The 18,957-nt window shown below is 45.9% G+C and overlaps 2 protein-coding genes across 2 annotated transcripts; one reads left to right on the top strand and one right to left on the bottom strand.

Moving 5' to 3' along the window:
* Positions 1-209: 209 nt before the first annotated feature.
* Positions 210-2,758, top strand: LOC311237030 (neurofilament light polypeptide-like; the record flags this gene model as incomplete). The annotated part of the gene is made up of 4 exons (XM_084324837.1): positions 210-1,259; positions 1,506-1,630; positions 1,922-2,256; positions 2,364-2,758. 4 exons carry the CDS (start codon positions 210-212, stop codon positions 2,756-2,758), a joined length of 1,905 nt encoding a protein of 634 aa, XP_084180963.1.
* Positions 2,759-12,459: 9,701 nt separating this feature from the next.
* LOC311237029 (uncharacterized protein) lies at positions 12,460-18,025 on the bottom strand (the record flags this gene model as incomplete). Its single annotated transcript, XM_084324836.1, has 4 exons — positions 12,460-13,551; positions 14,389-15,916; positions 16,122-16,246; positions 17,033-18,025. The coding sequence occupies 4 exons, from the start codon at positions 18,023-18,025 to the stop codon at positions 12,460-12,462; spliced, it is 3,738 nt and encodes a 1,245-aa protein (XP_084180962.1).
* Between the last annotated feature and the right edge of the window lie 932 nt (positions 18,026-18,957).

The raw sequence follows: 18,957 nt of genomic DNA, 5'->3' as shown, positions 1-18,957 counted from the left end.
TTTCACTCTCTCTCTTGCAGGGTAAGCCTATTGATCCTGCATTGTCAGTGTTTAGATAAAGCAGGAGTTCATCAGAGTTCCTCCTCCTCCTATATAAGCAGGAGTCACTGCAGCAGCGAGCAGTTCAGGCTTCAACTTGAGCTCCTCACACAACTTCACATCCAGACAGAGGAGAAGGAGAGCAGCCTATCCTCACATCACACACAGCCATGAGCAGCATCAGTTATGACCCCTACTACGCCACCTCCTCATACCGACGATGGAATGTAGAGGCCACCCCCCGAGCTGTGGGGACCATGGGGAGGTCCCGCTCGGTCTACTCCTCCCACACCTCCCCCCTCTCCTCCTCCCGTCTGCAGTACTCCTCTCCCGGCCGGGCGCTCCTCCCCTCCTCCTCACGGGCCTCCTCCTCCTCCGTGGAGCTGCAGCTCAGCCAGGCGGCCCAGATCAGCTCTGAGTTCCGCACCGTGCGTACCCAAGAGCATGCCCAGCTGCAGGGCCTCAATGACCGCTTCGCCGGATTCATTGAGCGTGTGCGGGACCTGGAACATCGGAACCGGGCCCTGGAGGCAGAACTCCTGATGCTCAGGCAGAGGCACACTGAGCCATCCTGCCTGCGGGCGCTGTACGAGCAGGAGGCCCGGGCCCTGAGGGGCGCTGTGGATGAGGCCAGGGCTGAGCAGCAGGCAGCCCTAGGACAGAGGGAGCACATGGAGCAGACTCTCAGCACCTTGCAGACCCATTATGAGGAAGAGGTACTGGCTCGAGAGGAGGCAGAGGGCTGGCTGATGGAGGGCCGACGTGGGGCAGACGATGCTGCCTTAGCCAGGGCTGAGACGGAGAAGAGGGTGGAGAGTCTGCTGGACGAGCTGACGTTCCTCAAGAGGATCCATGAGGGGGAGGTGGTGGAGCTCCAGGCCCAGGTTAAGCTGGGGGCTCAGGTGGCAGTGGAGACTAAGGCCACTGCACCAGACCTCTCTGGGGCTCTGAAGGACATCCGGTCCCAATATGAGAGGCTGGCAGCCAGGAACATGCAGTCTGCTGAAGAGTGGTTCAGAGGGAAGGTGGGTTCCCTGACAGAGAGCGTTGCCCAGCACACTGACACTGTTAAAAGATCCAAGGATGAGGCTGGAGAATTCCGGCGTCAGCTTCAGTCCTGTCTCCTGGAGATCGATGCTTGCAGAGGTCTCAACGAGTCTCTGGAGAAACAGCTACATGATGTAGAAGACAAGCAGAGCGCCGAGGTCATCGACATGCAGGTCAGTAGTGGTACTGCAGGTGCATGACTTATGCTTAATAATACACTTATGTGTATTTTCTGTGTTTGGAATTAGCATTTAGAATCTACGATAGGAACCTCTCATGATCGTCATACAAATAACTAAATAAATCTATAATCTTTGGTAACAAAAATGGCTTAATATATGATGTGAAAGTGTCTAGGCTTAATTGATTTCTAAAGTAATTTATATAAAGTATTATTATTGTACTTTATTTTCTTATAGGAGACGATTGGTCAGCTGGAGAATGAACTAGGAGGCACCAAGCAGGAGATGGCCCATTACCTGAAGGAATATCAGGACCTTCTCAATGTTAAGATGGCCCTGGAGATTGAGATCGCTGCATATAGGTAAGAGGCACGGAATGAAGGACTGAGAAAAATACATGTAAATTTAATTATTTCAAGATCATTCAAATCCATTCATTATCAAATGTGGAATAATTTTCTAATCTGTCTCAAGGACAATAAAGTGTTAACAACAAAGCTAATAATAAATGCGGTAATTACTATTTTACTGTATTTAAACCTTGATATGATGGGTCCTTTGTCGGTCTGTGAAACCCACTGAGACATGCTACCATGATAATTGACAATAAAAGTGTTCAGCATCTGTCTCTCCTATGATCTCCACCTTTGCAGGCAGCTGCTCGATGGGGAGGAGTCTCATTTCAGTGTGGGAGTGGCTGGGGGCATGTCCAGTATGTACAGCCACACCCTGTCGGCCACACCCTCCTACACCCGACCCTTCACCAGTCTGAGCTCTAGCGCCCCCTACCTGATGATGTCATCACACCTCCTCAGCACCACCTTCAACACCTCAGAGGAGATCATCTCCACAAGCCAGGCACAGCAGGAAGAGGCCAGCCCACCTGAGGAAGAGGAGGAGGAGGCAAAGGAGGAAGAGGAGAAGGAGGAGGGTGGAGATGAGAAGGAAGATGGAGAGGAGACTAAAGGAGAGGAGACTAAAGGAGAAGGTCAGCACCTGTCTTCATGACACATGTTTATTTGTGAGAGGAAATAGTCTGAATAACTGTTGACGTCTGACACTAACAAAATATTCCCTTTGTTTCTTTTGATACAGGCGGTGATGATGCTGATAAGGAGGGATTTGCAGAAACAGCTGAAGACGAAGGAGAGAAAGAGGAGGACAAAGGAGAGGGAGAGGAGGCTCAGGAAGGCAAGGAGGAGGCAGATGAAGTAGAAGAAAAGGAAGGAGGTGACAACAAAGAGGAAGAGAAGGAAGAGGATAGCGTTGATATGAAGAAAGACGACAAAGGAGACGATAAGAACGACGAGCAGATGGATGACAAAGAAGACGACAAAGAAGACGAGAAGGACAAAACGAAAGAGGAAAAAGCAGATACCAAAGAAGAGAAGGACGAGGAAAAGGAAGCCCAACCTGAGGTAAAGAGTGAAAATCCTGCTAAAGAAGAAAAGAAGAAAGATGAAACTGAGAAGACCAAGAGTAAGAAGTAAGCTGGTAGACTCACTACAACCTCCAGTCACAACAAGACCATCCAGTTACATATACAGTAACACCTGCATTTAACTTCTCAAGTTTAACATGGTGGTCAGTACAACATGGTCTAATAGAATCAATTACTGTATCAAATCAAGGTTAATTGCTTGCCAACTTTCATAGAAGTCAATAAAATGGTTACACAATCGCTGCAGTGTAATCTTGTGAAAATAATTGTGCTGTGTCTTCATGTGAGACTGTGAGTGTGTGGTTTCTGATGGTTAAATAAACACCTTTTGAACTCCACAAAACAGTGTGTGATTGATTAATTAGTCTCTCAATCAAAGAATGTACTAGATTCATCACTGTGATGTATGTAATATCAACAGGTCCAATACATATATTTAATGTAAAATAAAAATGTTATGGCATTTTCGATACAGTAGGAGTAGGGCATCAGTCACAAAGGAATCCCAAACCCTGCTCTCTTTTCTTGATCCTCCAATCACAACTATTGCTTCCCTCGGAAGAAAGCAAGCATTGTGATTGGAAGATCAAAACATTTTTAGAACTCCATAGATTTTAAACTAAGTCTAGGAGAAATTCCAAAGTCACAGAAATACCAATCAAGCCATTCTATCTAACAGGGAAACGATAACAATATATTTAAAGGGTTTAGTTCAAAATTGTATTTAATCCCCTATAGTCCTATTTCCTATACGTACTGTACCAAGTATGTATGGTAGCGTTTGTTGGTTCCTGTCTGTATACAGTATGTACTGCTGCACTTTGCTTGCTTCATATCACAAGTGAGCAGATTAACATAGAGTGAAATTAACTTTAGATCTCCTGGGCGACGGTACGTAATTTAATTATATTTTACTTACTCAGAATCATTATATAATGAACAAAAAATTTCAACAGAGAAGAATCTTTCTGCTTACTTTCTGCTGCCATGATGAATCGAATGTGACTTGGAGTGAAAATAATACATTTTACATTGTAATAAGATGTCAACCCCCAGTAAAGAGACAGATTTATGTTTAGGTAATATTAAATTTTTCTGAGCAAGCAATGGTAGCATATGTCTTGAGAAATGTCTTGGAGTGGAAATATCAGCACTTGATATAATTCTGTCTGTAGAAATCTGTGTGTATGTTGAGTTTTCTTTTATCTACTATCTACATGGATGTATTGTGTTTAATTCTCAACACCACTAAAGAAAGTCTGAATTGCGGCTGGGTGGCGTAGCGGAGATTGCGCTCGTCACCAATGCAAGAGACTCCGGTATCGAATCCCAGTCTCAGCATTGCCTACGGCTTGGGCCGGCCGTCGTACTGGCTCATTTGGCAGAGTCAGCGGGTGGAAGTCGATGGGTGGGGATTGGACGTTGTGGACAGCGACCCATACAGGTCGGTTGGGTGACACCTGCACAGCAGAGACAGGAAGCCAACCGACCTGTAGGAGTCGCCGTCCACAACGTCCAATCCCCACCCATCGACTTCCACCCGCTGACTCTGCCAAATGAGCCAGTACGACGGCCGGCCCAAGCCGTAGGCAATGCTGAGACTGGGATTCGATACCGGAGTCTCTTGCATTGGTGACGAGCGCAATCTCCGCTACGCCACCCAGCCGCATAATTAAGTTGCCCCAACTTATAATTATTAACTATATATATTACTTTATTGTATTTTATTGTTATTGTACATTGTATTCTTACATTTGATCACTAAAACGATATGTGATATTCTTAATTTTAGACCAAAATCCATCATGCCACGCAGATACAAATGGAAGACAGACAGGGTTTCAACTCCTCTTGAGGAGTTGGAAAGAGCAGTGAAAAAGGTGCAACAGGGGAAGACTATATGTCAGGTTGGAAAGGAGATGAAGATCTGCAGGATGCTTTTACCGCTTTTGAGATAAAAATTATCTGTTTTACTTACAATTATCAATGGCACAATTTACCCCAGTGTATTCTCTCTAATGTCACAATTTACCCCGCACCGGGGGCAAACTGTACCACAAAACCACTTTTTTTTCTAAAGCTATATTTCTGAAACAGTTTATTTAAGATCCAAAGTGATTGTCCCCAGGGATGCACAACATCCTAAACTATGTGTACATATTTTTGTTGGGGGCATTACTGTAATCCCCTTGCTTTAAAGGCACTTTAAGTAAAGATTTGCACTACTTACCCCACTCTCCCATAAAATATATATATAAAAAATTTTAATTAAATGTTTAAATAAATTAACCTTTATTTAACCAGGAAGTCCCATTGAGATACAAGATCTCTTTTGCAAGGGAGACCTGGCCAAGATGACAGCAATAACATTTCCAATATATCAGACAGCAATAAAATGTGCGATACATCACACAAGAACATAATAAAAGTGCATGTATACAATATACAATACATCACATGTAAACAGAATAGTCTACATACATAATAGTAAAAGTGTATGACAGTAATACAGGGTAATACAGTAATTTTGCAGTTTTGCAGTTGGGACTCGGCTACAGAATAGAGAAAGTGCTCACACACTGATATTAACAAAAGGAATGTCCACACTGAGGTTTCAGGATGCAAAGAATTCTCTCAGATTTTTAATGGTTCATAGTTCTGTACAAAATAACCCTTCTTCAGTCTGCCATAAAGAGGGCAGGGCAACACCTGGGTAAGATACATTCATCAGTCTGCAATAAAGAGGGCAGGACAACACCTGGTTAAGTGTTATTATTAGCTAAATAAAAAAAATGTCATACAAGCATTGACTGGAATGTCGTGTTTCTATCTCACAGGTCGAACAAACCTCAACGTTATTGGCATAAAATACTGTAAAACTAAATAAATATTGTTTCTTTGCCTGTCTGTGAACGTCTAAACGTCTAAAATGCGAAGTAACTGTATTTACAGTAGATTTGATTCACGGTCTTTGATGCCCTCTATCGGGCGCCTGGTTGTACTACATCCAGATTCATTACTGGAATCCAAGAGAGATTGATTGATTGATTGATTGATTGATTGATTGATTGATTGATTGATTGATTGATTGATTGATTGATTGAAAACTTTATTTAACAGATTGCAGAATGGGTACAATACAGTACGGTTCAATACACACAATTGTTAAGGGGATGCAGACCAGAGAAAGACGTTTGTCTTGTTTACATCAGGGTCCCCCATTTTCAATTCATAGTGAGTTGAGTCCATGCTGATCATACCATCACCTGAGCACCGTGCTGGGTGGTCCATGCTGATCATACCATCACCTGAGCACTGTCCTGGGTGGTCCATGCTGATCATACCATCACCTGAGCACTGTCCTGGGTGGTCCATGCTGTTAGATTCTGATCAATCAGCCAGTATCACGTCTTTGTCTGTTTGGCTTGTGTTATCATCTCTCCATCCACTGACTCTGCGTTGTGTTTGTTTGTTTGTTTCTTGGACGTCTCCTCATACTGGCTGTATAATCTTCGTCATTCCCCTCTAATGCAATCCCGTAACCATAATAATTCACCACCTTCGTAAGAATTCGACCCTTGACAGTGGAATACCTTTCTCGGAAAAACGTTGTTTATTTCATAAACAAAACCTCATAATCAGATGTTATCAGATTGTATTGTCCTTGCTATCGTCTGTTCAGTCCAATAGTGGCTCAGGCCTTGTCGTTAGCCAGAACCCTTCTCCCGTTAGCCGAAGCTAATGATGATGTGTAATTCCCCCCCCCCACCGGCGAGGGTGAGAGGGATGAGAGTCTCTGATGGTTTCTTCTCTTCTGTGTGGCTCGTATCTCGGTCATTCTTAGTCTGACTTACACCCGGAAAGAACTTACTTTTCTATATTCTCGCCATAGCAACGACAGGCCCGCCCCTCCTCTGGTTACTATGTGACGCTGCCATGACAACAGCTTTAACCTTTAAACACACATTTTAAACGTCTGTTTCATTAATGTCCAACCCTCACCCTCGCTCCTGTGCCTGCTGCAGTTCTTATCAGCTGTTGATGTTCTGATGGAATGCAAACATTCTGCTCGCTGCTCAATGTGCTGCTCACACTGACTCCTGCTTGCCTCTGAACCGCCTCCCCCACTGTCACCATGCACATTTCGACCTCTCTGACCTGGCCCCTTTAGATGCTGTCATCTTCCCCAATATACATTACATACATTGAAAAACACTGATTTCTCTCATTCCCCCCTTTGATTCTAATCAACCTTCAGAATCAACAGACTACTTGGTTTTTTAATCATACTCGGCTGTCCTTTTAACGTACACGACTCCTTTTTTGTACATTAAATCAATGTCAACACAATAGTTCATTAATGGATCTGTACCCGCCGATTGTCATCCATTACACGCATCACACCTAAACCAGAGGGGATAAACAACGGTCAGGGAGGAGAGCGAGAGAGAGAGAGAGAGAGAGAGAGATAGAGAGAGGGGGGGAGCGGGAGAGAGAGAGAGAAGAAAGAGAGAGACACAGATTTGCAACTTTTCAGACAACACACCTAACTCCTTTGGCCCCCCTTACTCAGGTACACCCAACGTCTATCAGGGCGCTCCCTTCCCTCTATTACAGTACATCCCCCCATCTTGGGCCGGTCCCGTCTTCTAGGGCAAGGGCCCCGTCAGAGACGGCTCCCTTCCTGAGCTGGTCCCCATTCCAGGGCGCGGTGCCCTAGGCAAAAGTGTCTCCTCTGGTCTGCTACTGCCTCAGTGTCTCTGGCTGTCCTCTCCACATCTCCCCAGCTGGCCCACCGTCTCATCAGCTCTGCCTCAGTGCTCTCCCACCGCCGCCGTCTCCTCCCTCTCATCATAGATGGTCTGTCTACCAGGCTGCGGTGCCTGGCCCCTGCTGCTCAGCTGCCTCCTCCTCCAGTCTGTCTCCTGGTCGTCTCCACCGCTGTCGGTCATCTCCAGACTCTGAAAGCAGAAAACAACACCAGCAGTCTTCTGTACACAACTTTCCCTTGTTTTTCTATTAGTCTACCACCTTCTCCACACCCATATCTGTCCCTGTTTGTCGTCTTCCGTCATGACACCAGCAGCTAACGATACCCACTCCGCGCAACTCTATCTTCGTCCCAGCTTGACCCCCAGCACGCGCCAGTTCTTTCTGGTGACTGTGTCTTCTGAAAACTCTTGCCTATTCATCAGGTGTGAGAAGGCGCCACTGGAAATTAAACTCCCTCTTTATTCCATAATTAACCTATTTAATTAACTGCACCTCATCTCTCTGTGCGGTTCTTATTTAATCCATTGTATAATTAAACTCTTCTCCTACTTGTTCCAGTGTCCTAACTTGAATCACTCCCCCACTCCGCCACCAGATGGTAGTAGAGACCTATGGAATCACTCTGTCATCATTTCCTGATAAACTCCCCTGCACTACCCCCCTCCGCCACTAAAGGGTTGCAGAGACATTTCCCCACTCCCACCCCTAGATGGCGGCCAACTCAGTCTGGAGTACTTTAGCTGACGTGTCTCTCGTTCATTCTTCTCCTCGTGGAGCCTTACGGCCATCTTGTCTGCTCAGTTTTGTTGACATTCTCTCCTTATCTGGTGTCGGCCTCCTCGTGGCTCTTTGCGGCCATCTTGTCTCTGTGCCTAACTGCCGACCTTTTTTTTTCACTGTCCCTTTAATGCCTCAATCACTCTCTCGCTCTTGATTGACTCTGTCTCTCATACTATCTTACGCTCACGATTCTGCTGTCTCTGTGAAGATGGCTACTCTCTTAAACAAACGGCCGCTGCCCTCCTTTCAAAGGCCTAAAAACACAGCTGTTCTCCTCTCTTTTCTATCCATATCAGGGGACGCTTATCCCGGACAAAACTCTTGCCTGATTGGACATAATACATACTTTAAGGTAAATCTCCTTTCGGCTTTCCTCCTGTCATAACAAATTCCGGCCGTCTTGAGACCACAGCACCAGTCTAAGGTGAGCCGTCTCATGGCGACGGTCTTGTCATACCAGTCCCGCCATAACAATTTTTCCGTCTGGTTTCAGCCGTCCCCCCCTCTCCTCATCTTGCTGGGACTCTCCCAAAACCAAAACCGTGCAGCCTGCCTCTCTCTGTACTACACATCACTCCCTCCCGCCAGATCACTCATTCATATCTCTGTAGATAAACCTCTCGGTATTCAAAACAACACTCTGTTTGTCTTCACATCTATTATTACAGCTGGCGTTCTCTCTGTGTCAAACTAATTATGTTTACGGATGCACTATGGTTCTTTATTTGGCTTAAAGATCAAACAACCGTGGGTGCAAGTGAACTCACATCTTTCTCCTACAGCGCTGGTTCGCGCCTCATGACCGCTCGACTTGACGCTCTCCCCCAGGGCTGGCCGGCCTCGCTTCATGATTCTCCCACTGATTCTCCCATACGATGGCTGTTGTTCACTGTCGCCCCATTATTGAAAAGTCTTTTTCCGTTGTTCTTATCTGTTGCAAATCCGGCTGTCAACGGCAACAACTGTTAGATTCTATCTTTTGCAAATATCCAGCAACTGGCACCAACTGTTAGATTCTGATCAATCAGCCAGTATCACGTCTTTGTCTGTTTGGCTTGTGTTATCATCTCTCCATCCACTGACTCTGCGTTGTGTTTGTTTGATGTTTCTTGGACGTCTCCTCATACTGGCTGTATAATCTTCGTCATTCCCCTCTAATGCAATCCCGTAACCATAATAATTCACCACCTTCGTAAGAATTCGACCCTTGACAGTGGAATACCTTTCTCTGTAAAATGTTGTTTATTTCATAAACAAAACCTCATAATCAGATGTTATCAGATTGTATTGTCCTTGCTATCGTCTGTTCAGTCCAATAGTGGCTCAGGCCTTGTCGTTAGCCAGAACCCTTCTCCCGTTAGCCGAAGCTAATGATGATGTGGCATTCCCCCCCCCCCCCCCCCCCCCCCCCCACCGGCGAGGGTGAGAGGGATGAGAGTCTCTGATGGTTTCTTCTCTTCTGTGTGGCTCGTATCTCGGTCGTTCTTAGTCTGACTTACACCCGGAAAGAACTTACTTTTCTATATTCTCGCCATAGCAACGACAGGCCCGCCACTCCTCTGGTTAATATGTGACGCTGCCATGACAACAGCTTTAACCTTTAAACACACATTGTAAACGTCTGTTTCATTAATGTCCAACCCTCTCCCTCGCTCCTGTGCCTGCTGCAGTTCTTATCAGCTGTTGATGTTCTGATGGAATGCAAACATTCTGCTCGCTGCTCAGTGTGCTGCTCACACTGACTCCTGCGTGCCTCTGAACCGCCTCCCCCACTGTCACCATGCACATTTCGACCTCTCTGACCTGGCCCCTTTAGATGCTGTCATCTTCCCCAATATACATTACATACATTGAAAAACACTGATTTCTCTCAATGCTGATCATACCATCACCTGAGCACCGTGCTGGGTGGTCCATGCTGATCATACCATCACCTGAGCACCGTGCTGGGTGGTCCATGCTGATCATACCATCACCTGAGCACTGTCCTGGGTGGTCCATGCTGATCATACCATCACCTGAGCACTGTCCTGGGTGGTCCATGCTGATCATACCATCACCTGAGCACCGTCCTGGGTGGGCCATGCAGCACTAGGCACATACCATCACCTGAGCACCGTGCTGGGTGGTCCATGCTGATCATACCATCATCTGAGCACTTTCCTGGGTGGTCCATGCTGATCATACCATCACCTGAGCACCGTCCTGGGTGGTCCATGCTGATCATACCATCACCTGAGCACCGTCCTGGGTGGTCCATGCTGATCATACCATCACCTGAGCACTGTCCTGGGTGGTCCATGCTGATCATACCATCATCTGAGCACTTTCCTGGGTGGTCCATGCTGATCATACCATCACCTGAGCACTGTCCTGGGTGGTCCATGCTGATCATACCATCACCTGAGCACCGTCCTGGGTGGGCCATGCTGATCATACCATCACCTGAGCACCGTGCTGGGTGGTCCATGCAGCACTAGGCACATACCCCTTTTTAAAAAGATGCTGAGTCTGAGGCTCCAAGAAATAAGGGAATCAAGGCCATGTCATACCAGGAGCTGTGCTCCTGTGCTGATCATATCATCACCTGAGCACCCCCCTGGGTGGTGCTGATCATATCATCACCTGAGCACCGCCCTGGGTGGTGCTGATCATATGATCACTTGAGCACCGCCCCCTGGGTGGTGCTGATCATATCATCACTTGAGCACCGCCCTGGGTGGCGCTGATCATATCATCACTTGAGCACCGCCCCCTGGGTGGTGCTGATCACATGATCACCTGAGCACCGCCCCCTGGGTGGTGCTGATCATATGATCACCTGAGCACCGCCCCCTGGTGGCCTATGACTCCCCACCAATATAACGGCCTCAGCTCCAATCTGTTTTATTGTGTGCTTAGATTGTGCTTTAATTCCCACAGAGAATCTACACGGGGAGTCCTTTCTAATACAGTTCAGATACAGTTTATGCAGAAAGACCGTACACAGGTTACATGGAATATTCCTATGGTTGCAATGAGTTTACCTTCCTATACAGGTTTGGTAAATCTTTTATAAATTACTTATAATTAAATCAACCTTTAATGAAGCCATCATTCAACAAATGTATTCTACAAACACACACACAATTATGTATTTGAAATGGGTCTATGACCAATGTATCTACAAGTAGCCAACATATTTTTTTCAACAGTAAAGCACAATCAGAGACTGATTCTTTTTTATTTATTTTTTTTATTTCAGTGTGACATTTATTGAGGAAATGCTGTTGGGAAGTCGTTCATGGTGAGTAAAGACATGGGTTTGCAAACAGTAGCACCTCGTTTCTGTTTGGTAATAGAATTCAAGTCCATCCCATTCATACAAGAATGCATGTTTGAACATTTACAAGTACATCTTTTCAATTGCACTCATTAGGTAAACATAATAAACACTGATAGAAAAGCATGGTTAAGGCTAGGAGTTTCTTCAGGTTTATATAAGCTTTAGTTGCTTTTGGGTACTTACTAAACATTTCTCACTCTCACACCCACCCGCATATATATATTTACTATACATTCCATACATACAAACATAGTGTAAGAGAGGAAGAGATTCGCCTCCCCTGAGCTATGCAGACGCATCCCACCTGTACGCCTACCTGTGAATGCAGAAAGAAAGAATATAATAGAATGTCTCACTCACACACTCCCGACTGCATCTGCAGTGATGCCCATTTAAAGCTTTTAAAGGCATTCTTTTTTTTAATGTTAAATGTTGGCTTCTTTCTAAGCTTTGTAATGTATGTATGAGAGTGGTTATCTTCATTACATCACTCTAGCTGTATGATTTGGTAAACAGTAAATGGTGCATTTACCATTTATCTAAAGCGCTTTACAATTTGTCCCTCACATTTTACCCATTCACTCACACATTTAGACAGTGACGGCAGAGGGAACCATGCAAGGTGCCAACCTGCTCATCAGGAGCAGTTAGGGGTTAAGTATCTTGCTCAAGGACACTTTGTAACGCTGCCTGGGAGGAGCGGGAATCGAACCAGGAACCTCTGGCTTACTAGATGACTGCTCTACCTCCCGAGCCACTGTCACCCCTTTTGTGTTATGTTACTGTAGTTCTGGTTTGATTGTTTGTCATTGTTTCTTCCTCTGCCCCTCCCTCCTCGTCCTCCTTCTCTGGGTTGGTTGGCTGAAGCGTGCTCACTCTGTCTCTGTCACCTGCTTGATAGAGTGAGTGGAGTGCTTCTCTGTCTTCTTGATGGAGACCATCTTCTCCTGCATGACGTCCTCCACCTCCTTGAGTGTCTCGGTGACGGTGGCAGATTTGGTGACATGCTTGGCCCCATCTTCTCCAGTGGTGATGGTCTCCACTGTCACCACCTTCTGACCAGGGTCTTCTTTGACAGGGCTCTCATCTAGCCTGTTAGCGATGACATCATCTTCTTCCTTCCCTTCATCCTTATTTCCCTTGTCCTGAGGGACACTCTTCTCCACATCTCCATTCATGGCAGCATCTTTCTTCTCTGCCTTCTTGACTTCTGCTGAATCACTCTCTGATTTCTCCGTCTTAGGAGCCTCTAGCTTTGAGGAGACAGGTTTTGGGGATTCAGACTTAGTAGAATCAGCCTTAGGTGACTCATGCTTTGGGGATACAGACCTGGGAGATTCAGACTTAGGAGGTGCAAGCTTGAGAGATTCAGATTTAGGAGATACAAGCTTAGAAGGTTCAGGCTTAGGATATCCGAGTTCAGGGGATTCAGACTTGGGAGATCCGAGCGTGGGAGATTCAGACTTAAGGGATCCAAGCTTTGGAGATTCAGACTTAGGAGATACAAGTTTAGGAGATTCAGACTTAGGTGATGCGAGCTTAGGAGATTCAGGCTCTGACTTGAGAGATCCGAGCTTGGGAGATTCAGACTTAAGAGATCCGAGCTTGGGAGATTCAGACGTAGGTGATCCGAGCTGGGGAGATTCTGACTTATGATATCCGAGTGTGGGGAATTCAGAATTAGGAGATCCGAGCTTAGGAGAATCAGACTTGGGAGATCCGAGCTTGGGAGATTCAGATTTAGGGGATCCAATCTTGGGAGATTCAGACTTAGGTGATACGAGCTTGGGAGATTCAGATATAGGAGATACGATCTTAGGAGATTCAGACTTGGGAGATACAAGCTTGGGAGATTCAGACATAGGAGGTACGATCTTAGGAGATTCAGACTTGGGAGATATGATCTTAGGAGATTCAGACTTGGGAGATACAAGCTTGGGAGATTCAGACTTAGGAGATCCGAGCTTGGGAGATTCAAACTTAGGAGATCTGAGTTCAGGAGATTCAGACTTGGGAGATTCAGATTTAGCGGATCCAAGCTTGGGAGATTCAAACATAGGAGATACAAGCTTAGGAGATTCAGACTTAGGAGTACCGAGCTTGGGAGATTCAGACTTAGGAGATACGAGCTTGGGAGATTCAGACTTGGGAGATCCGATCTTGGGAGATTCAGGCGTAGGAGATCCAAGCTTGGGAGATTCTGACTTGGGAGATACAAGCTTGGGAGATTCGGACATAGGAGATACGTTCTTAGCAGATTCAGACTTGGGAGATACAAGCTTGGGAGATTCAGACTTAGGAGATCCAAGCTTAGGAGATTCAGACTTAGGAGATCTGAGTGTGGGAGATTCAGACTTAGGAGATACAAGCTTAGGATAATCAGACTTGGGATATCCGAGGTTGGGAGATTCAGACTTAGGATATCTGAGTTCAGGAGATTCAGACTTGGGAGATCCGAGCTTGGGAGATTCAGGCGTAGGAGATCCAATCTTGGGAGATTCAGACTTAGGTGATACGAGCTTGGGAGATTCAGACATAGGAGATACAAGCTTGGGAGATTCAGACATAGGAGATATGATTTTAGGAGATTCAGACTTGGCAGATACGAGCTTGGGAGATTCAGACTTAGGAGATCCGAGATTAGGGGATTCAGACTTAGGAGATACAAGCTGGGGAGAATCAGACTTAGGAGATCCGAGCTGGGGAGATTCAAACTTAGGAGATCTGAGTTCAGGAGATTCAGACTTGGGAGATTCAGATTTAGCGGATCCAAGCTTGGGAGATTCAGACATAGGAGATACAAGCTTAGGAGACTCAGACTTAGGAGTACCGAGCTTGGGAGAATCAGACTTATGATATCCGAGTTCAGGAGATTCAGACTTGGGAGATCCGAGCTGGGGAGATTCAGACTTAGGATATCCGAGTTCAGGAGATTCAGACTTGGGAGATCCGAGCTTGGGAGATTCAGATTTAGGGGATCCAAGCTTGAGAGATTCAGACTTGGGAGATCCGAGCTTGGGAGATTCAGATTTAGGGGATCCGAGCTTGGGAGATTCAGATTTAGGGGATCCAAGCTTGGGAGATTCAGGCGTATGAGATCCAAGCTTGGGAGATTCTGACTTAGGGGATCCAATCTTTGGAGATTCAGATTTAGGAGATCCAATCTTGGGAGATTCAGACTTTGGTGATACAAGTTTAGGATATTCAGAGTTAGGAGATTTGAGTTTGGGAGATTCAGACTTAGGAGATACGATTTTAGGAGATTCAGACTTGGGCGATTCAGACTTGGGAGATCTGAGCTTTGGAGAATCAGACTTAGGGGATCCGAGCTGGGGAGATTCAGACTTGGGAGATCCGAGCTTGGGAGATTCAGATTTAGGGGATCCGAGCTGGGGAGATTCAGACTTGGGAGATACGAGCTTGGGAGATTGAGACTTGGGAGATCTGAGCTTAGGACATTCAGACTTAGGAGATCCGAGCTTAGGAGATTCAGACTTGGGAGATACAAGCTTGGGAGATTCCGATTTAGGAGATCCGAGCTTGGGAGATTCAGTCTTAGGAGATCCGATCTTAGGGGATTCAGATTTGAGAGACTTTGGAGCCTCTGTTTTAGCCTCTTCCTTCTTGGCTTCAGGCTCAGCAGACGTTTCTGTCTTGACTACGGCTGCCATGTCTGATGTGTCTCTTGCCTTTTCATCTGTTTCGCTCTCTGCTTTTTTGCCTTGATCTGCCATCTCTTTTCTCTCATCCTCCTTCTCATCTTCGCTTTTGGATCCTTTGTCACTCCCTGCATTTTCGTCCTTATCCCCATCATCCTCTTCATCCTCCTCTGCTGCTGCCTCCTCTTCTTCTCCATTGCCCTCTTTGTCTCCTGCCTTCTCTTGGTCAGGAAAGGCCTTTGACTCTGGGGCCTTAAAGCATAACACAGTTTCCTCAACTTCTGCCTCCTCTCCTTCCTCTTCCTCTTTTCCATCACCTCCCACTTCATCATCACACGTTTCTCTCTCATCTCTGCCCTCTCTTTCTCCCTCTTCTTCCTCACCTCCTGCATCATCTCCCTCTCCACCATGTTCTCCCTCCTCTTCTCCTTCCTCCTCTCCCTCATCTTCTCCACCTCCCTGTTTGGCAGACAGCTCTTGTGCTATCTCTGCCAGGGCCTCATCCAGGTTCTCCTTGTCATCCTCCACTGTGGTCTCCTCGATGATCTCCTCCACAAACTTGTGCTGGACCTTCAGCTTGGACTCAGACTTAGACTTGTGGACCTTGGAGGTGACGGCCTGGCGGTAAGGGAACGTGTTGAAGTGAGTTTCCTCTCCTTCTAGGAGATTCCTGATGGGAAAACAAAAATACAAGTCATATACAATGATCCCCCATAAACAACCGTTAGATTTAATATATATGAACTTGCAATTGGCTCTAAATGGCTTTTAAAAGGTCCATATGAGGATAATAATTTTTTTTAAACTCAAATCAAAACAACTGAGTGAGTTAAACTTTTTGGAGAGGTATAAGTGCTGGTCTGAGACCTGTATACCTGTATGCTGCGATCTCGATGTCCAAGGCCATCTTGACGTTGAGCAGGTCCTGGTACTCACGGAGATGACGCGCCATCTCCCACTTGGTGCCCTTGAGCTCATTGTCCAGCTGGTGAATAGACTCCTGGGGAAACACCAAGCGTGATGCGTTAGTGAGCAAGAGAACAGAGCAGGAGAACAGAGCAGGAGAACAGAGGAGGAGAACAGAGCAGGAGAACAGAGGAAGAGAACAGAGGAGGAGAACAGAGCAGGAGAACAGAGCAGGAGAACAGAGGAGAACAGAGGAGGAGGACAGAGGAGGAGAACAGAGCAGGAGAACAGAGCAGGAGAACAGAGGAGGAGAACAAGGCAGGGTGATGAGAAAAGGATAGATAAAGGAAGGGCACATTATGTAAAAAATATATCACTGCCCTGAGTGAGGTAATTATGTTTAATTTTACATTTGTATAAATGTCATAATGCGCGTCTGCATGCAGGTTTGCACCTTCCTTTTGTTCAGCAAATAGAAACAATTGAAGAAGCTTCTACTGTATATGAGTTGCACTTAATAAATAAAATCAATCCAGACCCAAATTAGTCTGCTTTAACCTTGAAGAAAACTAAAGAGAATATTTAATCAATTATTATGATTACTAGTAGTAGTAGTAGTAGTAGTAGTAGTAGTAGTAGTAGTAGTAGTAGTAGTAGTAGTAGTAGTAGTAGTAGTAGTAGTAGTAGTAGTAGTAGTAGTAGTAGTAGTAGTAGTAGTAGTAGTAGTAGTAGTAGTAGTAGTAGTAGGCTAGTATTGTTGTTGATTACTGCTAATACTAGTTATTACTATATATAAGCCATGGGCTAAGTTATCCACATTATGCATGTGATGAAAAACTATTCTGCTCCAATAATAACCTTCTCTAAATTGTTCTCTTACCTCCAATCTGTACAGGTCGTTGTTGTGGCGGTCCTCGATGTCATTCAGCTGCCTCTCCAGCGACTCTCTGGTCCCGCAGACAGACTCTAACTCCACCGTCTTTGATTGGAGCTGGCGACGGTAGTCTGTTATCTCATCACGGGCGGACTTGATGGCGTCTTTATTTTGCTCTGCAGCCTCCGTGAGCTTGGTGTAGCGGCACAGGAACTGGTTCTCCGCCTGCTGCAGGTTCTGGTTGGAGTATCCCTCCAGCTGAGAACGGATCTCCCGGAGCGCCTCGGTGATATCTGCCTTCTGGAAGTCTTTCCTCTCCATGGTCACCTGTGACGCCTGCACCTGGGCAAGGAGGTCGTTCACCTCATCCTCGTGGTTATTGCGGATGAAGGCGATCTCATCCTGTAGCGAATTCACTTTCTTCTCCATCTCAAACTTCACCAACTCAGAGTCGCCCATTTCCTTCCCCAGGACACGGATGATGGCCTCTGTATCTTCCCGGATGCGGGCTTCCACGTCGAAGCGGTCCCTAAGCCGCTGGGTGTCCTCCTCAATGTGATCGGTGTCAAGCTGTATCTGCGTCTTCTCGTGGTGGATCTGCTCCAACATGGAGCGCAGCTCCTGCAGCTCCTGGTCATAGAGATCACCCAGCTGGGTCCGAGACACCTGCTTCTGCCGCAGCGCCTCAATCTCTGCCTCAATCTGCTGGTTCTGCTGCTCCAGGTAGTGCACCTTGTCAATGTAACCGGCGAAGCGGTCGTTAAGCCCGTGGAGCTGCTCTTTTTCATTGGAGCGCCTGTAGTCTCCATTCATAATTGAGGTTTGACTGTAATCAACTCTGTCGATGGAACTGAGCACCGTGGAGTTGTAGGCACGGGACACAGGCAGGTTCAGGCTCCTCTTGTAAGAGGTCGTCATTGTGGAGTCTGGATTTGCTTGGGACCAGGACTGAGATCGGAATCCGCTGGAGTTGCCACTGGAGCTGCCGTAACCGGTCATCTGTATGTGTGCAGGTGCAGAGCGTATGGCTCTCACAGCGACTGTAGCTCCATAGCTACTGTGCCTCCTTTATATATGCGAGGCTCTAACGCTAGCACGGCAAGAAGGAGCAGTGTTGTCTGGCCCATTGATTGGACCAGGAGGAGGGATATGACTCAGCACCTTAGATGTTCCCACACTCGCAGATCTGTCTATACACCTACACCTCGACAGCCTGTGCCAAATCCAGAAGGATGCGACAGTTTCTACCCAGTTTCTGGATTATGAACAGACTATGACCCCCCCAACATAATGCCAACATTGAAGTGAAAAACTTTCTTACCAACGCACTTTAATTAACTGTGCTGCTAACAGATTTTATTTAATCACTTAAATTATTTAATCTGTACTTGTCATACAGAACTTGTATGTCGCTTTGGATAAAAGCGTCAGCTAAATGACCAAATGTAAAAAATTTAAATGTAATCATTGATTGAGTGTCTTATATGTCGACCTAGAAATATACTAGGTCGACATATAAGACACTCAATCAATGATTACATTTAAATTTTTTACATTTGGTCATTTAGCTGACGCTTTTATTTTTTTTTATATTTCTTTAGTACCTCATCCTAATTGGCTTTAAGATATTTTAGATTTAATATTTTATATGCATATACATTTTTGTTTCTATTTGATGCTTTCTTGTGGTATTGCTCTGGGTTGCGAGGAACAGTATTTCGTTTTTTAATTATGGTAGTACACAAAGAAATTACAATAAACTAAATCTTGAATCTTGAGCCTGCTAAACATGTGACAGTGAAACACAGGTGGGGCGTAGTCCACCCACCCACTCACCTCTTCTCTTCCTTTCTCCACATTTCTCTCCCCCCCCTTACCCGCACCCCACCCCGTCTCCCTCTCTCTCTCTCTCTCTCTCTCTCTCTCTATCT

Source organism: Notolepis coatsorum, assembly GCF_963971535.1.
Source record: "Notolepis coatsorum genome assembly, chromosome: 11".
Classification (NCBI taxonomy): Eukaryota; Metazoa; Chordata; class Actinopteri; order Aulopiformes; family Paralepididae; genus Notolepis; species Notolepis coatsorum.
Note: the sequence above shows the minus strand (reverse complement) of the source record. Positions and strands in the feature narration are given on the sequence as shown.